The following is a 26,958-nucleotide window of genomic DNA, read 5'->3' as shown; positions in this document are numbered from 1 at the left end:
AGATGACCCTGTACCTGTTACATTCTACATGCACCCAAGCTGCACAAAGAATACCACCCTGGATGTCATATAGTCATCTCTGGATCAGACACGCTAACTGAAAACATCTATCGATGGCTTCAGAACATCTTGATGCCACTTACAAGAGTTTAAGAGCAACCCCCAGCTATATCCATCCAGGGCACCACTGATCTACTGGACACCCGTTATGCTATTGGCCTTCTTCCAACAGGCTCATTACTAGCAGCCATGGATGTGTAAATACTCTTCACGAACGTTCCTCACTTGGATATCAGAGAGGCGTGTAAAAATGCACTTAGCAATCACAACCCACTTGCTGACCATATAGTCAAGTGCATAGAATTCATATTAAAGCATGCCATTTCCCAATTGGTACGACTTCTCTTCAAATGATGGGGACTGTCATGGCTACTTGGATAGCACCACAAATAAAGGGTGATTTCCATGCCACCTATGACAGACCACTAAGATATACCTGCTACATTTATGATATCCTCCTGATTTGCACTACTAGGGAACCTGACCTCATAAGCTTCCACAGAATATTCAGTGAATTCCAGACCACCATCCACCTCAAACTCATCTACTCAACAGGGAAATGTGCATATCCTCAATGCCATCATAACAATAAATGTTGGCTTGCTAACGATCTACAGCCTACGGCTAACCAACAGACAGGTCCAGCCTTTGGCACCTCCAGAACGATTTGCAGGAGAACCGAAAAGGTATGCGGTTTTTATGAATCCGTGCCGTTTACATTTCCTATGCAGGCCGGGAACTTTTCCAAACGACCAATCTAAGGTGGCCTTTGTACTTTCGTACCTCACTGGCAGTGCTGCAGACTGGTCGGTACCGCTGGTCAATCGGGATGATCCCATCTTGCGAGACTTCCAGAGGTCCCAACTGGACATGGAGAAGCTGTTTGCCCGGCACTTCCAAGTGCAGGCATTGGATAACAAACTTTTGTCTTTGCGTCAAGGCAACCAGGATCTGCTAACTTACTTTGCAGCCTTTAACAGACTGATGGTAGAAACTGATTGGCCAGATGACAAGAGAACGCTGTTTTACCGTGGCTTGAGAGGGGAGTTAAAGGACGTTTTGGCTCAAGTGGTTAATCTACACAGAGACTGTGCAGAATACATAGACTTGGTGGTCCAGCTAGATCATAGACTGCAGAACCGTAAGGCAGATCGTGCTAGAATGGATTCTCGGGTATATGTGCGCCCAAAGGAAAACACTTTCAAGGTCACCGACGTTCCAGAACCCATGCAAATTGGAGGAGTGCGAGGCCCGTTATCCAAGGCTGAAAGGGAAGGAGAAGACAACATCAGTTGTGCCTGTATTGCGGGTCACCCAGCCATTTCCTCCGAGCGTGCCCAGTGAAACCACCCAAAAAGGCAGTGGGAGTTGCTGGCAAGGTTGAGGCAGAGTCTGAGCCGGAAAACTTCTCCGCCCGACAAGCGTAGAGGTCCACTTGTCGAGCGAAAAGGACTCCCAGACCTCGCACCTAGTTTTGCCCATGATCCTCATAAATCACAAACAGCCGTCTCGAATGCATGCAGTCAGAGCATATATCGTTAGCGGAGCCATTGGAAATTATATGGATCAAGAATTGGCTCCAAGGATGAAGCTTCCCCTTTGCGAAAAGGTAACAACAGACTTAGTCACCACTGTCGACAGAACTGAAATCGCTTCAGGCCCAGTAACGCACTCTACGACAGAGATGACACTGTGGGGCAAGACGGACATCGGGAAGCTATCGTGTTTGATATAATCAAGGCTCCACAATTTCAAATAATTTTGGGAATGCCATGGCTAGAATCACACAATCCTTGCATCGACTGGCGTGCAAAGAGGCTGACCTTCTCAGTTGAATGTGCTCAAACTTGTTATCAAACTAAAGAACCTTTGGTCACAGGAGCGGCAGCAATCATGAGCCCACCAAACCAACTACCTCCAGTATGTCAAGACTATCGGGATGTTTTCCAGAAGGATCAAGCCAACACGCTGCCCCCCCACAGACCTTATGACTGCCAGATCGACCTTATACCAGGCACACAGATTCTGTGTGGTCGAATCTATGCACTCACAGAACCTGAGAACCAGCATTTAAAAAAGTATCTAGACCAGTACCTGGCTAACGGTTTCATTTGCCCGTCCAAGTCCCCGGCGGCCTCACCCTTATTGTTCGTGCCTAAAAAGGAAGGTGACCTTAGGACTTGCATCGATTACCGCGCATTGAATCAAGTCACTATAAAAAAACGTTACCCGTTACCTCTGAGTTATAGATGCCCGGATTTACACCAAGTTAGACCTCCGCGGAGCATACCACCTGGTACGAATTAAGAAAGGGGACGAATGGAAGACCGCCTTCCGCACCAAATACGGGCTATTTGAATACCAGGTGATGCCTTTTGGCCTCTGCAACGCCCCCGCGGTGTTCGAGTATTTCATGAATGACGTTTTGCGGGAATTGATCGATGTGTGTGTCGTGGTATATATAGAAGACATTCTGGTATACTCCCGTTCAGAACAAGAGCATGTGAAACATGTCTGTGCAGTTTTGGACAAACTTCGACAACACAGACTATTTGCTAAACTGGAAAAATGTTTTTTCCATGTGACTGAGGTCGAGTTCCTTGGATTTGTCCTAACTCCTCATGGTGTGCGCATGGACTCACGAAAGGTTGATGCCATTCTCAATTGGCCGTCTCCAACCTCAATTAAAGGAGTTCAGAGCATGCTTGTATTTACGAACTTCTATCGTCGTTTCATTCCAGGTTTTTTGCAACTAGTGCATCCCATCACCTCTTTGCTGCGCAAGAACAAAAGTTTCCTATGGTCTGAAGAGGCTGAGAAAGCCTTCCTGGAGTTAAAACAAAAATTCATGTCAGCCCCAATTCTGAAACACCCTCGTCCAGATCTACCGTACGTGGTGGAGACGGATGCATCCAGCCTGGCAATGGGAGCGGTTCTCTCGCAAAGAGACCCCGAAACTGGTCAACTCCACCCGTTAGCCTTTTGGTCACGAAAATGTACGGCTCCCGAGTTGAATTATGCTTTTACGGACAAAGAACTATTGGCCATCAAGGCAGCCTTCAAAGCCTGGCAGCATTATCTCTTGGGAGAAAGGCACACGATCACAGTAATAATCACTGACCCCCGCAATCTACAATACATGAAGGTGGCGAAAGCACAATCTTCTCGCCAACTCCGCTGGGCATTATTTTTTTGCTGAATTTGATTTTGTAATTACTTAACAACCTGGTTGTTGAAATGGCAAGGCAGATGCATTGTCCCGTATAGGGATGGACGAAGAATTCGCCAACCCCGACCCAGTCCTCATCATTCCTGGAGAGAAGATTCTCGGCATTACAATGTCTCTAACATTAGATGACATCCAAGAAGTAATCACACATCTCATTGATTCCAACACCCTTAAGGAGTGGCCGACCAGAAGTGCGCACCACTCCATCTCAAACCAGTTACCATATTTTCGAGGACGTCTCTATCTGCCCAGCAGGGAACTTCAAGAAAAAGTCTTCTCCAATTACCACAAATCATTAGTAGAAGGTCATCCTGGAATCGCTAAAACTGAGGCCAAGATTAAACGATACTTTTGGTGTCCCACATGGCGTAAAGACATCGAGCAGTTTGTATTATCCTACGAAGTTTGTGCTCAAAACAAAGCCAAAAAAAAGAAATCACCTGGCCTGCTACAACCATTGGATATTCCACCTAGACCATGACATACCCTGTCTCTTGATTTTATAACAGACCTTCCTCCTTATAACAGATTCAACACAATTCTAGTGGTGGTAGATTTGTTCTCTAAAATGGCCCATTTCATCCATGGGTTGCCTTCAGCTTTGATCCTGGCTAGAGAATTTCTGGAACAGATAGTCAGAATTCACGGATTTCCTTCCATCCTGATGTCAGACCGAGGCAGCCAGTTATCTCCCGTTTCTGGAAGTAATGTTGTGAATTAGCTCAAATTGACGTGAGACTTTCCATCAGTCACCATCCCCAAAATGATGGTCAGACTGAGAGGACCAACCAGACCTTGGAGCAATATCTCGGGTGTATGCTGCATCAAACGGAAGGCAGCTGGAAAGATGTTTTATGGATCACCGAATATGCCTATAACAACTCCCTACATTCCAAACCGGTCAGAGTCCTTTCTATACAATATATGGGTTACACCCACGAACTTCAAATCTTGACCCGCCTCAAGTTCTGGAAATGCCCGCAGTGGGAAGCTTGCATTCTACCATCACTCAAGCCTTTAAACAAGCGACAGACCATCTAAAACAAGCTAAGGAAAGATGCAAGAAATCGGCTGACGTACATAGAAGTGAAGCTCCAAGATATCAGGTTGGGGATCAAGTCTGGTTGTCATCAAAACACATACCAGTGAAAGGAACTCGTACCTTCAATCCTAGATATTTAGGTCCATACACCATTAAGGCCATAATCAATCCGGTAGCTATGAAATTGAACTTACCCTCACACATGAAGATTCATCCTGCGTTTCATGTCTCACTTTTAAAACCGGTGCAATCTGGGACACGAGTTTTGAAACCACCGAAACCAAACAGTCAACAGAGAACCTGAATTCGAGGTCAAAGAGATCCTGGACTCAAAAATCACTAAATCAAAGCTATTTTACTTAATAGACTGGAAAGGATACGGACCACATGAAAGATCGTGGGAACCTAGTGAACACATGCATGCCCCACGGTTACTAAGAAAGTTCCACTGCAATCACCCAAACAAACCAGGACCAATGGGTGAACCCACCATTAGGGGGGCTTTGAGGGGGGGGGTGATGGGGGAGTGCTGTCATGGTGCATGCTCCCACACCCTTGAATCTGGTGAGGGCACCCTTGACACTGGCATCCGTAAGGGTTTATCAAGCCCCTAAGAAGTACCCAAGAATCTCCTGGACTCAGTCCTGGCGCCGCTGGCGCCAGGCTCATAGTAGGTGTTGAACTCATGGAACTATATTCTCAGCTTAGTGAGGCTGAGCCTTCCGGTACAGGGTGTGGCTGTGGGACTACTTTACCTGAAGTGGCAGGATACGGTTAAGAGACTATTTACCTGGAACTACTTGCAAGGCTATTTAAACCGCACCCTGCAAACAGAACACGCTTTGCGTTATTCTGCACTCCTGCAGCGTAACGCTCACTGTGTCTGCTCAGCTCTTCTTCAGCCACACCCGTCCAGAGTTTTCTATTCATTGGCACCTGTGAATGGAAAAGAGAAGAACAGGAGTTATTAAGTGACAAAGCCTCACCTGTAATCGAACATTCCGGCACTGCTTTCTGCTTATTCCCGGACCACCGCATCTGCAGAGAAGAAGCAGAAAAGAAGTTACTGAGCATCCATCCTCATCTGGGTCGGCATCTTCCAGGAACTTCATCGAGCGGTCCTTCCATCATCTTTCTGGAACTGCACCGCACCTGCTGAATAGAAAAGACACAGCGGGTTAGTCACGCACAGCAAGAAAGGCTATTCGAACATTCTGCGCGCCTCGCATAGCGCTATACTCACCTGCAAGAAACCTGCTTAACATTGGAAGGAGAGTCAATCCGTCATCCGGAAACCGCTCGACAATACGCCTAAAAGAAAAGAACAAACGCTAATTAGAAAACATGGGCGACAGAGACTTTATCTATTCCAAGAAGGCATTGGTATAGAGACTTACCTGCTTATTCAGGTTCTTCCAAATCAGTAGCAACACCCATCGGATCAGTGAAGTAACTTGATCTTGGTGAAAGACTGTACATACCGCGCCCTTAGAGAGTGCAGGACGGAGAGCCCACCTTTTTAAAAACCCAAGGTGAGCCAGAAGAAGAGAAGGAAATCGGACAGTGGTGAAGCCAATCCGGCTCCATTCAGTTGGCTAATATCTTGTTCGACGTTGCAGGCAAACGTCTTCCGAGGTGAGATCGAAGGGAAGGCGCGGGCAAGCACCATCTTAGAAGCAGTGCAACACCAGTGCAGACAGCAGCCTTCAGCCACGAGGTACGCCCCCGTGCAGACCAGGTGAGCGTGACGGGTATCTTTAGATCTGGTGTTTCTAACTGAAGTTTGAAATTTAATCTGTGCTTTGAGATAGTTTGGTGCATCTCGAAACAGGCATTTGTGGGTTAGAACATTAATCTTAAACTCAATTCTAGCTTCCACAGGGAGCCAGTGAAGGTCTCTTCTGTGCTGCGACATATGTTCCGACTTCGACACACCTTTTACTATTCTCATGGCATAATTTTGCCAGATTTTTAATCTTTTAATAATATCTTTACTTGTTCCTCCAAGGAGTGCGTTACAGTAGTCTAGCCTCGACAAAACTAGAGCCCTAATTAGCAACTAAAACCCTAATTAGCGTGGCACAATTGGCTGTAGAGACAAAGGGTTTATCAAGCGTATAAGCCTGAGGTAGGAGTGTCTGTTCTTTGTCAGATCTGCAACTTGAGCGTCTGATTTGAATGATGCCTCAATTGTTACCCCCAATGTTTTAACTTTGCTGACAGTGTGGATTACATGTTCATCAATATTCAATTTTTCGTAGGCAACTCCTAGTTTTCCTCTTGCTTTATCGGAGGCAAAAATTAAAAGCTCGGTTTTCTGAACATCCAGGTAAACATTTTTTGGTAAGTGGATGAGATCATTTCTGTGTCTTTTTCATAGTCTCTGCTAAGTCTAAATAAAAGCTGAATATCATCAGAATAGTTAGTGAAATATACTCCTGTGGACTCTAGTAGGTCACAAAGGGTTCTACAAAATACGTTTAAAAAAAAAAAAAAAAAGAGATAAGCAGGCTCCCTGCGGCACTCCACATGTGATCTGTTCCACATTGTAGGAGGTATTTTGCCAGATTATTTTAGATTTCCTGTTGCTTAAAAATTAGCGAAACCATTTAACTGAGTTACAAGAACAAATTCCACTTTCCTGAATGCATTCTAGCAGTTTATCGTTAATCAACAAGATCGAACGCCGCTGAAAGATCTAAAAGCATCAACAGACCAGCTTTGCCTTCATCTACAATATCCAACATTTGGGTCCATAAGTCTACCATGGCAGTTTCGGTCCCATGTGCAGACCTAAATCCTGACTGTCGCTGATATAGGACATTCATTTTTTTTCTCAACATATTTCTGGAATTGAGTGGATGCAATCTTATCCACTATCTTCAACAGAAATTGTGCATTAGTTTTAGGTCTGTAATTAGAAAATATAGTGGGGTCTAAATTAGGATTTTTTAGTAGTGGCGTGACTAACTCTTTTTAGCTAGTCTAGCACTTCATTATGTAAAAAAGAAGCATTTATAAAACGAGTTAAAAATGGCGCAAAAATCTACACATTTTGTAAAACAATTTTTGAAGGTAAAATGTCCATTTGACAAGTAGTCGGATGCATTTTCTTCAATACTCTAATCAAAGATTCAGACGTAATAGGTTCCAATGAAAATGGTGTATTGATCGGAGTGTTTAATTGACAGGTGACTTCTGAATCTCACTGTCGTCCTTATCTGTTTTTCTTGCACTCGTGACTAAGGATTGTGTTTATGTACTTTGGCTGAGAAAACCTTTTGCACCGCTTAACATCATCATTTTGAGGGGTGAATTGTTGAATTTGGGCTTTCAGTTTCTCTAATGATTTGACTCAAACACCGTTTTGATGTCATAAGTTGAGTTCGAAATTCAGGTGTCATAGAAGCCTCTTTTTGAGAGTTTGTGATCTATAGTTTTTTTCTAAAGCTTTCCATTTCTCTTTATCCACTAATAGCTGGGCTTTCAGCCACACTTGTTTTGCCTTTTTTTTCAATTGCTTTAGGGAGGTCAGTTGCGGCGTATACCATTTCTGGTTATTATCTTTGAGAAACATTTTCATCTCTTTTAAAGGTGCAACTTGATCTATGAGTACACATATATTTTCTGTGTACTTTAAAGCCAGAGAAGGTGTATCCTGGTCAGACGTGGTATCCATTAATTCCTGGGTAACTGTCTGTAATATGTCTGATGAAAATTCTTAGAATTTCTGCTCTTGCTCTGCCCAACTCTACCACAAAGTAGTTTCTTTCCCAAGGAAAGAATTTCTGACTGGTAGAATGTTGCAACTTGTGTTTCCACCAGCACATCGATCCAGGGCATTATGTAGGTGTCGAATTTTGATATTTCATTGAGTCTTCGGAAGTCGATGCAAAACCTCTGTTTTATCTGGTTTTCGGCACAGTACGATCAATGAGGACAATTTGCTGTGGGAACACCCAGTGCTAACATCTTCAGCTATTCTCTTACTTCGGATGGGTGACTTGGCCTGTGGCTGTTTGCAAATTGTGTACCACATCTCAAACTGGCTTTGCAGAGAATACATTCTGGGTATCTCTCTAGCAATCTGGCTAGTTTCTGATGACTGGATGTGGGCGGACATGGAGGCAGGGTAACTCTGTGAACTTGGATTGGTAGAGTATTCTCCCAGGTATTATTGACAGAATGTCAGGCGCTCTGGACTTCTGCTGTCCCCCCAGGCCTTTAAGCGTATTTATCTAGAAAAAAATTGGAATGGTTTTCCAGTTGCCAGTCACTTGTTTTGAGTGGCGGGTAGTAAGACCACCACCTTGTCTCCAACTTGGAATGTTCAGTTAGTCATCTATGTCATAGGCCTTTTCTTTTCTGGCCTGGGCGGCTTTTACATTTCTGAGACCCTGTACCTTCTTCACATACTCTGTTGTATGTTGCGCCATCGGATAGTCGGCTTGCTGGCCCTTTCCAGTTTTCTCTCATGATGTATAGAACGTCACAGGTATTTCGGCCTACTCAGTTATAGTTCTCAGAAACTAGACTGAGGCATCTCCTGAATGGCAAATTGGGCTGATGGTATTGGGTTGTTGCAGTTTCTGACCAGCATCTTGAATATTTGATTCAAGTACTGGGTTCATCATTCTACCAGGCCGTCCATTTGGAGGTGGATGATGGATGTTAATCGGTTCTTTCATGTACCGCATCAGTGTAGATATGAAGTTTCTCCCATAATCTGTAAGGAATTCTACCAGAAAGCCCACATAGGTGAAGAATGTTATAAAGACTTGGAGTATGGCCTTGGTGGTGTTACCTCTTAACGGAAAGGTTTCCGGATATCTGATTGCATAATAAATTATCACCAGGATATCCTTTCCTGATTTTGAAAGTTCAAAGGGGTCCCACAATATCAATACCAATTCTGTAGATGGGGACCTCGATGTTAGGTCAATATTGCAGTAGAGCTCTGGGTACATCAGTGGGTGAAGTCTTGTGGTAAATCGGCAAGTTCCACAGATTCGTTTGACCCAGGTGCCCTGCCGTCAAGTGGGCCGGTTCCTAAATGGCCTTCCAGAACTTCTTTGGTATCAAGAGTTGATACTAGTTAGTTCCTTCTCCATTCGGGTTCACATTTACTCTGTAAAAGAGTCCCCTCTTGGCCAAGAAATGAGAAGTTTGTCGCTCAGCATCAAATTCCTCGCAACTTCTTTGTGAATCAGACCCTTACACTGCTTGCAGCAAAAAAACGTATGCTTAAGGCAACACACTCTCGGTAATCAAGCGTTGACCAGATAGTATATTTTCATAGATTCTTTGTTTATTTCTGGTTACACTGATTCCCTTCTTTTTATTTTTTAAGGGTTGGCTGATTGTGCTCTAGCTCTTGGCTTCGAGAAGATGGAACGAGGCTCTCTCAGTCCTAAAGTAGGTACACTCCAAATAATGTATATGCTTATTGTTTTGGAACTGAAACACAATTGTATGCTTTTACAAGCATCATAGTTTATCGCTGGATTGTTATGTGGAAATGGACCATCATTGTGGTTTTTCGTGAAACTTGAAGAGTTAATAATAAAGTATACACACCTCTTAAAGTATCTATGCAATAATTGTCAATCATTATCAGTCTAGAATAGTATAACAAATTGCCTTTGTCTATTAATGAATTTTGAATCACAAATTAGAAACAGGGTTTTACAAGTGTTTGAATATTTCATTTTCTTCTGTAACCATTTGCGCTATGTTTTCAAAAAGTGTGTCCTGTGAAACAGTCTGTGTTCCAGCTTTTGTTCATGGCATTGTGACTACCTCCTAAAACTCATTTGCCCTATACTCAATGAGTTGTCCATGTGCAATGCTGAGTAAAAAGGAAAGGAGGGGCGTATGTACTTCTTTACAGGGCATAACTGCCCTCATTCTCTACACAGTGGAGGGATTTTGCTTTAAAATACTTAATTTCAGTTGATCTGTGTGAAATGTTAGCACTCAAGTCTTTAAAAAAATAATGATAATATTTATGATTGTTAGGGAAGATTTTCCACCCTCCTTGGTGATGGGGGGTAGGAAGTGTAATGCGTGGCCCACAAATGGCCTGGCTAAATGGGGCTACATCCTTGTCCCCCAAGGGAAACCTAGACACAGACACCAGGGTTGTGAATAAAGTACTTTATATAGTGTGTGTTTTATTTTATGTAGTGTGTGTTTGTGTATTGTGAGTAACCTGAAGGTGTCTCACCAGCTAGTCCCCGGAGATCTGTCATCCAGGTAGTCCGGACACGGCCATCGCTATTGGATCCAGTTCCTTGGGGTGGACTAGTGAGGGAGGATCTCCTCGATGAGCAGTCTTCGGGGAGTGGAGGCGGGACACCGAGATGCGGAACCCCCTTCCTTGAAACACCTTTTCCCCATCCTACCCTGTAGGATATTTAGAAGCTCTATCCCGTTCCCTTTTCAACACAAACACTTTCTTTCACCGTGACAGACAACGGACTAACACCAAATCCGTTTACCTGACATGTCCCAACACACGGATCAGGCAATTGACAATAACCGCACACACCTGACGGCCCTTCACATTCCCCACAGTGATAAAAGGTGGAGCACAAGAGCACACTCAACTCTCTGGCCGGCCTCCCATTGCCCTCTCCCTGCTCCCACTTGTGAGGCCAAAAACCTCAGGGTCATCTTCGACTCCACACTTTATTTTTATCCACACATCTCTGACGTCTCTAAGAAGTCGAACTACCAACTGGACCTCCTCAGAGGTATTCTTCCTTTACTCTCCTTCCCCCAGAAGCTCACTGCCTCTAGAGCTCTGGTTCTCTCTAGGCTGAACTACTGCAACAGCCTCTTTCTAAATCTGTCTGCTACTTCTCTCAGCCCTCTGCAACTCATCCAGAACAGGACTGCGAGACTTGTCCTTGGCCTCAAGCCCAGGCATTGTATCTCTCCAGCCCTGAAATCTCTTCATTGGCTCCCAGTGGCTGCAAGGATTATGTTCAAGACCCTTTGCATTGTCCACAAGGCCTTCTGGGGCCTGGGTCCGCAATGCCTTCAACTCTACCTTCGGAAATACCTTACCACTCAAGCTCTTCGCTCCTCCAACACCCTTAGGGTCAGTTGCTTCTCCAAGCAACGAGTTGGGGGTAGATCTCTTTCTTCGGCTGGGGCCTCCCTCTGGAACAGCCTCCCTGCCGCTCTGAAACTTGAGGAGAACCATCTTCAGTTCCGGAAGCACCTCAAGACCTTCCTCTTTGCTTCTGCCTTCGCTCTTCCTCTCCCCTGCTGATCTGTCTGCTTCGGCCCTGGCTACCTGGCTACCCTCTGATTTCGGGCCCAGATCCCTGGCCACCCAGCCGCAGACCCGCACTGCCTGCTGGCAGCCCTTGCTCTTGGCTCTGTATCTGCAACCCTACAGTCCCCTTCCTGCACTTGACACCCTTTGTCTGCGCCCTATTCTTGCCCTTGCCACCTGCTGGCCGCACTAACTGTTTTTGTTTTGATCACGTGTTCAGCACTTTCCACTTCTCCCCTGTCCTTTGCACTTCCCCCTTCCATCTCCCCTGCACTTGCGCGTTCTCAATGTCACTGGGCCTAGTAAGATTGTTGTCCCCACCCCGTTTTTTCCCTTCCCTTGCCTTGTCGCGTCGCGCAATGAAACACTTTTGTATGGGTGCAATATAAATAAAATATGATATCATATCACTACGAGCAAGGCCGAATGCTCTAGGGGACAGCTACACCGGACCTGCAGTTCAAACTGAGGAGAAAGGCGTCGAAACTAGGAGGGGGGACGAAGGGAGAACTGCCCTTGCCCTTTTCAATTCAGACTCGCAAAGCCTCCGAAAGGGAAATAAGACCGGGATTCACAACTGGCGTGTGGAGTAACAGATATCAACGGTGCACGGGGGCCTCCCGCAATGATACCACAGACGGGGCTACTGTGGTACCGTCCTTGGCTCTAGAAGCAAGACAACCCAACCGGTTCAACACAGCTGGTGAGTCGGAGGAAGCTGATAGCAAACCAAACTGTGTTGGGCCCAAGGTTGCAAGTGGCAACATTATATGAATGCAAGGAACTTGGGAACAAAGAACTTGTGTGTGTTTGAACTTTTTTGGGAAAGCTCAGAGAAGGGCTAGCTGCAGAGTGTTCAGGCACTGCAGGAGTGCTCATTTGAAGGACTCTTGCTGGCCCCTTTTGTTTTGTGTTGAAACTGCAAGTACCAGAAGGCTCTAGGCCCTAGGGCTCACATCAAATCCCTTGTACAATCGAAAGTCTGACCCATTGCCAAGAGAAAGCTAGGAGAAGGGAAACCACGCTTTCTGATGAGATGAAGCAAATCATGAACTGTTAGAAATTAAAGACGGCTATGTGAACCCGACAGAGGGATGCCAAGGGAAAAGCTAAGGGAAGTAAATCCTGCATCGTGAGAGTATTGTAATGCAGAGTGAAAGGCCGTAGTGAACCCAACGGAGGAAGGTCCACATTGCAAGGAGGATCTGAACCCAGCGGAAGGAGATCCTAGCGGCGAAGAGCAATCGCTCAAGGTGCAAGACCACCAAAGGAATTTTTTGTTTTTTTTTGTTGTTTTGATCTGGCAGGCCACTAAGGCAAGAGGCTTTGTAGAAAATAAACTTGGCCCCTGTAGCTTTTGATATTTTATTTATTTGTATAGCGCACCAGGCCCGAGGACAACCGGGCGCATATCTTCAGACAGTACATAAATGAGTGGCATGGTTACAGTTACAATGAAGCATATCTTCAGGTGGTACATAAATGAATGGCGAGGATACGGTTAATAGTAACAGTCAGTCATTTGCAAGAGCAGAGGCAATAGAATGCAAGAATAGTGGAAGTTGGCTGGAGATAAAAGTAAGGCATACTGAGGTGGCAGCGATCAAATGGCCTGTGGAGACAGTTGGTCTGATGAAGTGGCTATCCAGAGCTTCGCTTTATGTTTGAATAAGTTAAGTGAGAGTAAGGTTCTAATGGTAAGAGGCAGTGTGTTCCAGAGTTTGGCTGCCAAAACTGGGAAGCTAGCACTTCCGGCTGTCTGAAGCTTGTATCTGGGGATCGTGAGGCAGTGTGCTTGGGTGGATCTAAGTGACTGAGTTGGAGTATGCTGAGCGAATCGCGAGGCTAGATAGAATGGGGCCTGGTTGTTTACGCATTTGTAAGTAAGGGACAGGGATTTCAGTGGTATCCTTTGGGTGACTGAAAGCCAATGTAGGCTCTTCCTAGTTTCAGAAATGTGTGCAGATCTTGGAATGTTTAGGGCCGCTCTAATAGCGTTGTTTTGGGTGATCTGGAGTTTGTTGAGGTTGCGTTGGTTAGTGCCTTCATAAAGTGCGTTGCAATAATCAAGTTTGGACATAACTAGTGTCCTGGCAAGGGTGATACAGTTCTGCGTGGAAAGGAAAGGGTGGCAGGCTGTGATCAGCTTGCATGTGTAGGCTGAAGCAGCGACGATAGCGTTCGTCTGCCTGTTTAAGGAGAGTGTAGAGTCCAGGTAGAAGCTAGGAAGCTAGCACCTCCGGCTGTCTGACGCTTGTATCTGGGGATCGTGAGGCAGTGTGCTTGGGCGGATCTAAGTGACTGAGTTGGAGTATGCTGTAGAGTCCAGGTAGATTCCCAAGGTTTTGGTATCTTTGGATACTTTGATGGAATTACCATCGATATTAAAAGAGTTGAACAAAGGGTTCAGCTTATTGAGTCTTTGTTGAGTGCCCAGGATCAGGAGCTCTGTCTTGTCCTCATTAAGACAGAGCTCATGTTGGGCCATCCAAGCTTGAATGATTTGGTAGATGTCATTCAGTGCTTTGGAATCTACAATGTAGTCACCAGTGATGGGGATGACTATCTGGGTGTCAGCGTAATTAGTGTAGGTGACACCCAGATAGTCAAGCACGTCAAATAGAGGTTTGGTGAATACATTGTAGAGTGTGGGAGATGCACAAGACCCTTGTGGGACTCCACAGGGGACTGGGGTAGGGTCCGCTGAAGAGGTAGGTGAGAAAACTCTCATGTATCTATTGTCAAGGAAGGAGCTAATCCAATTAGTGGCATTATCGGAAAAGAGGGCAGCTGATTTCAAATGCTGGCAGAGGATTTGGTGATTGACCAGATCGAAAGCTGCCGAGAGGTCCAGAAGAAGTAGGAGTGCAAATCTGCCGTTGTCTTTTAGGTCCTCAATTTGGGTTTTAAGATCTAGGAGGGCCGTTTCTGTCCCGTGCTTAGGTCTAAAACCGGATTTATTAGTTTCTAGATAGTTCTGCATCTGTAGGTAGGCTGCTCTATTTAGAATTTTTAGAAGCAATGGGACCGTGGTGATGGGTCTATAGTTGGAGGGTATCTCCGGGTCTATTGTCGGTTCTTTTAGCAGGGGGATAACCCATGCGTCCTTCAGATTGTTGGGAACAATTCCGGATTGAAAGAGATGAAAGTGGTTATGAAGGGAGCAAGGTCATGTGCCGATTCCTTGATGAAGCACGTGAATCGATATCGTTGAATGGAATTGTGAACCTCGTGCTGGAGAGGCCCGGGAGTGTGCTGTGCTTAGGAGTTCCACCTTGTCACATGCTTTAAATGTGGGGAAGGGAGACCCAGCCATACCATCCTGACTTATCATTGTTGTGAACACTTCTTTATTTTCTTGTGAACATTATCCCACACTCTTTTGTAACTTAGTGGTAAAGATTGGCAATAGTTTTGTTTAGTATAGGCCCTTTTTATTTGACAAGATGCTGCTAGGACTGCCGTATTATTTGATGGTTGTAGTTTGCTCCCATCTCAGCTTTAGGTTTAGATTGGGCGTTTTTTCTCACCCATTCATGCAGTTTGGTAAACACCTCTGAACTTTGAGCACTTGTGTCTGTCTTTACTGTTGCCACCATGAGTTCCTTACAGTATGGACTAGTCCATCCAGTCCCATGTGGGCTGAATGGAATGTAGAAGAAAACAAAAGGATAAACCTCCACTGCCCAAGAATGTACTGGTCAGGGGAGTAAAAATTCTAAGGGGAACTTTCAAAAGAAAAAAACATTGGAACAGAAGATGAGAGGGCAAGAGAGGATGGAGGACAGAGAAGAAAAGAAAAGACTTGCGCTGCCCCTCACGGCCTGAAGACACTTTTGTGCCAGGCGCGTTGGCAGGGCGACCCCGCTAACTTACTGTGTCCCAGGGCTGGTTGCCTGGAGCAATCTACCCAGTCTGGCTCTCAGCTTTCGGCTTGGGAGGTAGACTGGACAGGGCCCATCTTCAGTAAAGGGCCCAGGCTGCCGATGCAGTGTTGCCCGGGCCAAAGATCCAACAAGCTGCCCGGTCTGGCAACCCGGCTGTGCCCTGTGTCAGGCCCCCTCGTGGCCGGCAAGTGGGTCCAGTAGCAAACTCCTGGGCAGTCGCCTCCCAGACTGTGGCCATCCCAAAAGAACAGACGGACCACAGATTTGGCAGTGATGTTGGGTGGGCACCCATCTGGCAGAGGGCCATCCAGGGACTATTAAATGGGAGTCATGCAGCTGCATTAGGGTAACCCAAGTGATGGATGGGGGCATCCAGAAGAGAGAGACCATGCAAGGAGCCTCGGTGACACTTAGGGTATTTTCTGTAGAGTAAGATATTGAGTTCCTTCCTGAACTGCAAGTGCATTGACACAGTCTGGACTGCCACCACAGTGGTGTTCTCTGTTATAGCATTCTCTGTAATTGTATTCTCTATTATCATTGGATACCTTTCCATACCGCAGGGGCATAGCAATAGAAAGACTGTTTCTTGTTTGTTTTTTTTAGATTGGTAGCTGATAGCTGGCTTTTAGAGGATCATGACCCACCTCAGCTACCGTGTTTTGCAGCTAGATGGGCAGATGTGCGAGTGGTGGTTTCCATTCAGGGGATGCAGGCAGCCTGAAAGAGTATTCTGTGTGGCATTGGAAGTCATTGAAAATCCCTCAGAATGGGAGAAATGTGGTTGAACTCTTGTTTCCAGTTATGAGTGATGCTGCAGCAGGTTTGGCAGCACGAAGCAGGGTCGGGTGCATTGCCAGCAAGCTGGTGAGGAAGGCATTTCTTTTATTCGATGTGAGAGATTACTACAGGCTGAACTGTGGTTCTGAAGTCAAGGGATAGAAGGACTGGTTTAATCTTACCGGAAGACTGGTACCAGGCAGTCTGGTTCTTTTTGTGGATATGTTGTTCGAAGGAGAGTGTGGTCTGTTATGAATCTGAGTAAGTTAGTCTGGGCCAAGTGAGGTGCAGGTTTGGTTGTCTGGCTTACGCCTGGCTACCATCTTTTGCGGTCTCACATCAGTGTGACTCGAACCCACGACTCTGCGAGAACCCAGACGATTTAAGCCCATTGAGGAAGACACCTAACAATGAAGGATAACAGAAAGAGGAGCACTCTGCAGGAACCAACAAACTTCACAGGTCAGCCAGGGTGGCGGGGGTGGGGGTGGGGGGTTCATACATCCAGTCAGCAAGAAAATGGTCAACTGGAGAAGAAAACAGCGGGATGTGACGCAGGACAGATGTGAGTTGGAGCAGCAAGCAGCCTCTTGGAATTCCAGAACAAAGCAAGTTGAGACCCATAACCTTTTAGGCACTTGAGCAAAAAGGATGTACCCAAGGGCCACAATAACTGCAGGCGAAGGAGAGTCCATCAAAGACACAGTCCAGCCAACCAGTAACGCTGCAAGAAGTAGCTAAAAAGGAGCAGATTGCATTGTGGTAGATCTCCATACTCCACAAAGAAATAAAACCCCTTACCCCCCATTTTCCCGCATGACTTCCGACCGGTGGTCTAATCCCTATTGATGTAACACATCGATGGGGGGTGGAGGGGGAGGAATGCCCTTCTTACTATACTTCCAGCTGTGCAACTAGTCCACCTCAACACACTACCACACCACAGCTTACCTCATTGCAGGCACCCTCAAATTCGACCATGCCTCATACGGTGCACACGTTCACTCTCTTCCCCTTCTGCCAGGATCCTATTCAAAATGTCATGTATCGCCTATAAACCAGTCTCAAACTCAACACCAACATACATGGAGGTTTAACTCCACAAGTCTCTAGGCTCTCACGCCTCACAGAGCAATGCCATAAAAAGATTGGAGTCTAAGCTAGCCCTTACAGAGAAGATTTGCAAGCAGTCCTCTCCTGCCATGCCAGAACCATCCGGAACTCGATCCCGGCAGATGCTTGAGATGCCCCCACCATTCTTCAGTTCCACTAAACATTACACACATGTCTCTTTCAACAAAACCTGCTTGATGAATATAAACTCCCTCAACCAACAGTACTGTGCTACTGTATAAAATGCCAAGGCCAATGCTGGCAACCTCCCGTCTAAAGCGCTCCACTTCACTCAAGCTTTGCTGGCGCTAAAAGCAATGAACCCTTTTTAAACAAAATAATAATTATCGTGAAGCCCTTTGCCATTATACAGGATGTCCATGTCTTTTACCTATCTAGATTTCACATGTTGAAAACATAAAATTGGAGGCATGGAGCACTCCCTTACCTTAACCATCAACTCGCACTCCCCAACAACGCTCAGGTGCTTCCTAGCTAGGTTTACAACATTGTGATAGGGAAGCAGTAGCGGCCGCCATAAAAAGGGAGGAAGATACGGAACTGAACAGCCCGGAGGGGTATAAGCCAGTCATCACACATGACAAAATAATATTAAATATGAGGTAAATGAGTAAACAAATAGAGACACGGACTACATAGCCCAGAATACCTCAACAAAGACCTCATCAGTATAAAAGCCAGAAAAGGGGAAAAGAAAGCATGCAAAGGAGACGAAAAACCGCATTTCTCTATTCAGGTGGACTTCCCCAGTCAGGGTTTAACACTAAAACTCCCTCCACGAGGATTACGCAGGGAGGAGAATTAGCATCAGGTGTGATAACACTGGGGATGGGAACACCCAGGGTTAATTACCAGGGAGGAGGGGCACGTGGGTTAAAAGGCTCACAAAACGACTCCAGCTCTCTCGTTTTTTAGGAATGGAAGGAGGCTGACGGCAGAGGCACGGAGTGGAACGACGCCAGTCCCCAGTACCGGCGGGCTTACTAGTGAGAAAAGATGCACCCTACGGTGGGCGCCTTATCTGCCCTGCAGGCAAGCCCGTCTGCGGAAGGAAGGAAAAGGCCTGATGGGTAAGGAGCTGGAAAGAGGGTGAAAGGCGACTCCGGGAAGTTTTGTTTATTGGGTGATTCGACCTGAGATGGCAGAGCGGTGAACAGTTCTGTGTTTAGACGGGCGTCAGAGAAAAACTTTCTAGCCGGTATGAACTGCATTTTCTCAAGAGACAGCTGCAATCTTGTTTCAACTTAAAAACGGCATTTATTTCAAAGTACGGCTGACATCCTTATGAACTACATTTTCTCTCAAGAGACAGCTGAAACCCTTGTTTTCATCTTAAGAACAGCATTTTTTTCAAAGTACGGCAGCCAACCTTACGAACTGCATTTATTTCAAGAGACAGCTGTACCCATGGTTTTCACCCTATGAACGGCATTTTGGTTGAAGTACTGCTGTAATTCTGGGTTCACTCATTGCGGTCTGCATTTCAGTGAAGGGGGGGACCAATAATCCTTGTTTTGCCTTTTGAACTGTATTTAAGTGCCTTGAAGGGGAGAGGTCCATTACATAACGAACCTCGGTGAGCTGTACAATAAAACTCATTTGTTACCTTACCTTATAGTCTCTGGCTCGCTACTTAACAGTGGTGGCAGCGTGGGATTGTGTAGAGACATGTCTACCCCCAACAGAATGGAGGCAGTCATAAAGGCATTGGCCGAAGGGCAATAACAGTTACAACAACTGGTGCAGGTGCAAGGACATCAGGCCCAAGCAGACCGACAAGCACTACAACAGGCTCTGCAAGTGCAAACAGTAGCCCAAGAGCAGGGTCGGGAACCCTGAAGAATTCTGGGGGAATCAGTAGCGGCACACAGGTCTCAACCGGCCATTCCCCCTACAGTGCTTCAAAAATACCAGGCGGGAGATGATCCCAGTTTCTTCTTTGTAAATTTTGAACGAATAGCCCGTGCAGCACAATGGCCACAGGACCGATGGTCCTTTTTGGCGCCACTTCTCACTGGGGTAATGCAAGGAGCCTATCAGGCGGCCAACCTTAACGGGGACACAACGTATGCAGATATCAAGAAGTCAGTACTGGAGAGGCTAGGGATGGACGAGGAATCCTATAGGCTCCAGTTCCGGGAAACCAAGCTAAAACCCAGCGACAGCCCAAGGCAGCTGTTTTACGGAGTACAAGATTTAGCTGAGAAATGGTTGCAAACTAACACCGCCACAATTGGGCAAATCAAGGAGAAGGTAATGCTTGAGCAATTAATTGAAGCCTTGCCAGGTCCCATCCAACGATGGGTTAGGCAACATCACCACCTGACACTGTCAGAAGCCATAGACGTGGCCACCGCATACCAAAAAGCTGGAACACCAGGCAATTTTGCAGCCCCACCGGAAAGGGATCACAAAGACCTTCCCTTCTGGCGCAGTAATAATCTGGGAGGCACACAGGAGCCACAGAACAGATCAGATCCTAAGCCCAATACCGGAACCAGCATAATGAAAGGGCAGGTGCCCCAATGTTTTGAATGTGGGGAATGGGGACACATTGCCCGGTTCTGTGCCAAGAGAAACAAGACCGAACCTATGGAAATTGGTACCTTACAACAGCACGGAAACAGGAAAAGGCTGCCCTATGTGATAGAGGTAACAGTGGATGGACATCCCCAACAAGCTATGATGGATAGCGGAAGCAGGCAGACGGCCATACAACCACATGTGAGTGAACAAGACCCCAGACAGGTGAGAACTATTGACATTAAATGTGTGCATGGGGACATAAAAGGGTGCCCTACGAAAAAAGTGGTGTTAGGATTACAAGTGAAAGAGATACCAGTTACAGCGTCCATTATTCCCACCCTACCCTGCTCCCGTCATAATAGGGACGGATATTCCAGAGTTCGATAAATGGTTAAAAGAAGCCCCATTTGCACAGACCGAGATAAGAGGAATTGACAGAATAAAAAATTCCCTCCAAGAACCAGAGAAGGAAGAACAAACTGAATAATAAAAAAGGACACTGCCCTCATAGACTGGCGGGTGGGGGATCATCTGCCATCTTTTAGGACCGAATCCGGTCTAGATGAAACACTAAAAAGAGCATGAGAACAAGCATTAAATGTAAAAGAACCGCCAACTACCACTCCCTACTTCAAGGAGAAACAAGGGCTTTATTATAGGGTAACCTGAGGTCCAGATAGCCAAGAGAAGGAACAAATGCTGGTTCCCCAGTCATATCGGAAGACACTGATTCAACTGGCACATGATCATTCCACAGGGGGTCACTTGGCCGAACATATGACTGGGAAGAGGGTGCTACAAAACTTCTTCTGGCCTGGAATATACGCAGAAATAGCCAGATATTGCCAGGAGTGTGTCATATGTCAGAAAACGAGCAACCACACACCGGCCAGAGTACCCCAACAACGAATGCCCTTGATCAAGGAGCCATTCCATAGGATAGGAATGGACATAGTCGGGCCATTAGAACCCTAAAGTCGAGGATTCTGGTTCCTCCTAGTAATAGTGGACTACGCCACCAGATATCCAGAGGCATTCCCTTTTAAGAGGAACCTCAGCGACGCAGGTGTGCGATGTCCTGTTACCCTTCTTTGCTCGAGTGGGAATACCCATGGAGATCGTGACAGACCAGGGAAGCAATTTCATGTTGGTTGTGATGAAGGACGTGTGCAAAACCCTAGGTATACATCACTTGAAAACCTCAGTGTACCACCCACAAACTGATGGGTTGGTGGAGAGGTACAATAACACCATTAAACAGATGCTAAAAAGAGCCACCTGTCCCACCGCTTTGGGGTGGGAGCGGGTTTTACCATGGGTGTTAATGGTTCTAAGGGATACTCCCCAATCGTCAACAGGATTCTCCCCTTTTGAGTTATTGTTCGGTAGACAACTCAAGTCGGTGCTGGGTTTACTAAAGGACACTTGGGAGCAACAAGAAGAAACTTCACTCACAGACTATGTTCACAACCTGAGGGAACAACTGGGAAAAGTGAAGGACTATGCTCAAGAAAACTTGGGTAGAGCACACGAAAAGCAAGACAAATATTATGATCAGGGAAGCGGGCCAAGGTCCTTGAAGAGGGGATAAAGTTCTGGTGCTACTGCCTACCCACACAAACAAAATGCTGGCTCAATGGCACGGGCCCTATCCGATCACCAAAATCTTAGGACCAGTGAACTATGAGGTGGAACAGCCCGATGTCATGATCTCTGCTTCCAAAAGATCAGGACTTGCCCAACTCCCTTGGAAGCAGATCCATTACCCCGGTTCCGAGTGCCAGCCAGTCCCAATTGGGACCTTTTGGACCCTGTCCTGGCGCCAGTGGCACCAGGCTCATAAAGATGCCCAGTCCCAGTCCCAGCGCTGGAAGCGCCGGGCTCATAATGCTTGGGTGGACTTACCTGCAGCAGACCATGCTGCTTACTTGCCTGCCAGTTGAGCCTCTGATCCTCTTCTGTTTGGGACTACTTTTCCTGGTGGGTGGGGCAGGAGCCACTCCCTAGGTTCAGAACACTGGAACTCTTCTGGAAAGCAGGAACTCTTTTCTTAACTAGGCGAGGCTGTGGAAGGAGACACCTAAGCACTACAGGAGGCTATTTAAACCACACCCGATGGATGAATCTTGCTTTGCGTTATTCTGCATTCTCTGCAGCAGAACGCTCATCGTGTCTTCAGCTTCTGATCCTGGGCCTAAGGGAACAAAGGCTTACCATCCTGGAATCCAGTCTTCAGCAGCACCTGTAAAGACAAAGAAAGAACAGGTAAGCACTACGGTCTTCAGTGGCAGCGCATCTCTTACCTGGTCCATTGGCTGTCACCAACGCCTCACGCTGCATTCCGGCATCTGAAAGACAAAGGCTTACCTACTCTTCGCATGCTCCGGAGGTCTTTGCACTGCATTCTGGCATCTGAAAGACAAAGGCTTACCTACTCTTCGCATGCTCCGGAGGTCTTCGCACTGCATTCCGGCATCTGAAAGACAAAAGCTTACCAGCTCTTCGCACGCTCCGGAGGTCTTCGGCGCTGCATCCCGCATCTGAAAGACAAAAGAAGGTGCGTTTAAAGACATTGGGCAACTTTATTACTCACGTGCCATTACTCTTTCCCACGCCGAATCCAGTGGGTATTCCAGCACCCTTCAGCTTCTCTAAAGCTCCGAACTTGTACCTGCAAGATAAAAGGGACAGTTAGTGCTCATCGTGAAGCAGGCTACAAGCGCTTACTTACGTGCTTCCAGGCGCTTCTATTCCTCACGTGGGTTCGATCCTCAATTCTCTTCAGTCCGCCATCGCCGGAACCCTGCAAAACAAGAGATCTCATTACAAAAGACTTTTAAGACATTTGAAGTGCCCAGAACTTACCGTTTGTGCAGTTAACGACGGACAGCAGTCCTCTGAGGTCAAGAGGCCTGCACCCTTATCCAGTGAAGAAACTGGTTACGGCACCCTGCCCCGAGGCAGATGGAGAGCTCGGCGTTCACTTACCTAAGGTGAGGGCGTTAACCTTTGGGGTTCTACAGGAGAAGAGAAAGGGAAGAGGAGAAAGGCACCCAATAACCCCAGTTCATTAATCCCATATTTTCTATCTGCAGACATCTTACTCTTCGAGTCAGACATACAGTGCACAGAGGTCCAGCCCAAAGAGCCAACCGTGTGTTACCCATCACCTTTGAAGATACGGCATTCACCCAGTCAAGACCGACGCCTCTGCGGGAATCAGGTGAGCGTTACAGAACGCAAAGACCACCGCAAAACTCCCACCCAGGCGCTATGGAAACCTCGGATACCGACCAGCTAGCCCAGTTACTTGGGGAACTAAGAGCAGAAGTGCATGCAGCCCGTCAGGAAACGAATGCTCTAGGAAGGGAACTGATTATTTCCAAGGAGCGAACAGACAATCTCGCTAGACAATTGCTACAGTCACAAGCCGGACAAACTCCGTTACCCGCATCAGGGGCCAATTTTCCTTCAACATCCTCTACGAACCCAGTGCAGATCAACCTACCTGGGAATGTACCTCTGGCTCCGCCCGAACGATTTTCTGGTGACCCAAAGAGGTTTGCAGTATTTATTAATCAGTGCCGGTTGCACTTCTTATGCCGGCCAGCAGCCTTTCCAACTGATCAAGCTAAGGTAGCTTTCGTGCTTTCGTACCTTAGTGGCAATGCGGCAGACTGGTCGATCCCTCTAGTTAATCAAGATGATCCTGTTCTCCATGATTTTCAAGCTTTTCAGCTCAGTATGGAAAAACTGTTTGCAAGACATTCACAGGGGCAGGCCTTGGACAATGAGCTCCTTTCATTGCGACAGGGTAATCAAGACCTTTTGGCTTATATTGCGTCTTTCAACAGACTGATAGTGGAAACTCGATGGCCTGAGGACAAAAGGATTACGCTGTTTTATAGAGGTTTACGTGGAGAGCTCAAAGATGTGTTAGCCCAAGTAGTGAATCCCCCGCAAGACTGTTCGGACTATATTGACTTAGTCGTTCAAATTGACCACAGACTGCAGAACAGGAAGGCCGATCGTTCCAAGTTTGATGCTCGAGTATTTTCCAAATCACCAACTCCTACCAAAGGAGTAGACTCCGGGGAACCCATGCAAATAGGGGGCCTGAAAGGACCACTAACACAAAAGGAGCGGGAAAGGAGAAAACGGTTGCAATTATGCCTCTATTGCGGAAACTCGGGGCACTTTCTTCGAGACTGTCCGGTGAAACCAGCCAAGAAGGCAGTAGGAGCTGCATTTACCAGGGTCACAAACTCTGAGCAGGGAAACGACCTCGCCCGACAAGAATAGAGGTCCTCTTGCCGAGCGTTAAAACCAGTTCCGTGACCTCGCATTTCGTGATACCTATGGTCCTCATTAGCCCTGAACATCCGGATCGATTACATGCGATTGAAGCTTACGTCGACAGCGGTGCCATCAGCAATTATGTGGATCATGAAATGGTTTTGAGGATGAATCTGACTCTTTGTCCAAAGGCTGTAAAGGACGTCATTACTACGGTGGATGGTACGGAGATAGCCTCCGGACCAGTAACGCATACCACCCAAGAAGTGACGCTAAAAAGTCAAGATGGACACCATGAGAAGATCGTGTTCGATGTGATCAAGGCCCCTCAGTTCCAGATTATTCTAGGAATTCCTTGGTTAGAAAAGCACAATCCTCAGATCGTTTGGCGAGCAAGAACGGTTCAGTTTCCAGAATGTGTCTCTACTTGTCACCCTCGACCTGGTGTTGCACTGGCAGCAATTTCCTCGGAGGCTCCCCAGTTACCTCCTGAATACCTTGAATTCCAAGATGTTTTCCGGAAGGATCAGGCTAACTCTCTACCTCCTCATAGGTCTTATGACTGCCAGATAGACCTGATACCTGGATCTACTCCTCCTTGTAGTAGAATTTATGCCCTCACCGAGCCTGAGAATCTTCACCTCCGACAATACCTGGATCAATACCTAGCGAATGGGTTTATTCGTCCTTCCAAGTCTCCTGCTTCCTCAGCTTTGTTCTTCGTTCCAAAAAAAGAAGGGGACCTTAGAACTTGTATAGATTATCGCGCCCTGAACCAGATCACCGTTAAGAATAGATATCCGTTACCTTTGATCCCTGAACTCCTGGACCAAGTCAGAAAAGCATGCATATATACAAAGCTGGATCTTAGAGGAGCCTACCACTTGGTACGAGTAAAAGAGGGCGATGAATGGAAGACGGCCTTCCGCACCAAGTATGGGCTATTTGAATATCAGGTCATGCCCTTCGGACTTTGCAATGCCCCGGCCGCCTTTCAATATTTTATGAACGATGTCCTCAGAGAGCTCATAGATGTGTGTGTTGTTGTTTACATTGACGACATCCTCGTTTATTCTTCATCGGAAACTGAACATCGGAAACACGTGAAAATGGTCCTCGAGAGATTGCGTCAACACAAACTTTTCGCTAAGTTGGAAAAATGTGTTTTCAACGTGACTGAAGTTGAATTCTTGGGATTCATATTATCATCTAGCGGAGTGCGTATGGATTCAAAGAAAGTCGATGCAATTCTCAAATGGCCATCGCCATCCTCTGTAAAAGGTGTTCAAAGCATGTTAGGCTTCACTAACTTTTACCGCAGGTTTATCCCTGAATTCTCTCGAATAGTCCAGCCCATCACCGCCTTGTTAAAGAAAAACAAACGTTTTGAATGGTCTACCGAGGCGGAACAAGCTTTCCAGAATTTGAAGACTAGATTTATCTCTGCACCGATCTTAAAACATCCTCGCCCAGAACTCCCCTACATCGTTGAAACTGATGCTTCGAGCCTTGCCATGGGGGCAGTTCTATCACAAAAGGACCCAGTAACCAATCAGTTGCATCCTGTGGCATTTTGGTCCCGCAAATTCTCGCCTCCTGAAATCAATTACACTATTACTGATAAGGAACTTCTAGCTATCAAGTCCGCCTTTAAGGCTTGGCGGCATTATCTTCTGGGGGCCCGACACACCGTTACTGTGATTACAGATCACCGAAACCTGCAATATTTGAAAACCGCAAAAGCTCAATCCTCTAGGCAACTCCGTTGGGCACTATTCTTTGCCGAGTTTGACTTCATAATCACCTATCGACCTGGTACAAAAAACGGTAAAGCTGATGCCCTTTCTCGGATGGGAGTGGAAGAACATTTGATCAATCCTAAACCTGTACCTATCATTCCCGAACAAAGAATTCTGGGTGTAATCGCCACACAATCCATAGAGGAAGTTAAGGATAAAGCCAGGCTACTGGTAACTCCAGCAGACATACAGAATTGGCATCTGCAGGGAAAGGACTTTACGGTAAAGGACAACCTATTATATTTCCAAGAACGGTTATACCTGCCCAGCACAGATTTACAGAAAAAGGTAATCTCTTGTTATCACGATTCTTTAATGGAAGGACATCCCGGTATGGCCAAAACCTCGGAAAAGATCAAGCGCTACTTCTGGTGGCCGTCTTGGAAAAAAGATATCAGAGACTTTATAATATCCTGTGGAGTATGCGCCCAAAACAAGAGTCAAAAGGAAAAACCAGCCGGCCTCTTACGCCCTATTGACATCCCACCTCGCCCTTGGCATACGCTTTCTATGTACTTCATCACCGATCTACCTCCATGCTCCGGATACAATACGATCCTAGTAATCGTGGACCTATTCTCCAAGATGGCGCATTTCATTCCACTCAAAGGCTTACCAACAGCAGCAACTCTGGCCCGAGAATTTCTCGAAAACATCGTCCGACTGCATGGTTTTCCTTCAGTTCTAATTTCTGATCGAGGGAGTCAATTTATTTCTCATTTTTGGCGAAGTTGCTGTCGGTCGGCTCAAATTGATGTGAGACTTTCGACCAGCCACCACCCTCAAACCGATGGACAAACCGAGAGGACCAATCAAACTCTGGAACAGTATTTGCGCTGCATGCTACAACAAACTGAAAAAACTTGGAAAGATATCCTTTGGATAGCCGAATATGCCTAAAATAATTCTGTCCACTCGGG

General features: G+C 46.4%; 1 protein-coding gene across 1 annotated transcript in view; it reads left to right on the top strand.

Annotated features, from left to right (window-relative positions):
* The window catches only part of LOC138546965 (sterol carrier protein 2-like), a 757,362-nt gene that overhangs the window by 137,708 nt on the left and 592,696 nt on the right, over window positions 1-26,958 (top strand). Inside the window, exon 5 of the mRNA XM_069642177.1 lies at window positions 9,682-9,746. Within this exon, the coding sequence (XP_069498278.1) occupies window positions 9,682-9,746 (65 nt within the window). The remainder of the gene's footprint in view (window positions 1-9,681; window positions 9,747-26,958) is intronic.

The sequence above is a fragment of the Ambystoma mexicanum genome, chromosome 1q (genome assembly GCF_040938575.1).
Source record: "Ambystoma mexicanum isolate Mex_15411 chromosome 1q, UKY_AmexF1_1, whole genome shotgun sequence".
NCBI classification, from domain to species: domain Eukaryota; kingdom Metazoa; phylum Chordata; class Amphibia; order Caudata; family Ambystomatidae; genus Ambystoma; species Ambystoma mexicanum.
The sequence above is the reverse complement of the archived record's forward strand: the minus strand, read 5'-3'. Positions and strand labels throughout refer to the sequence as shown.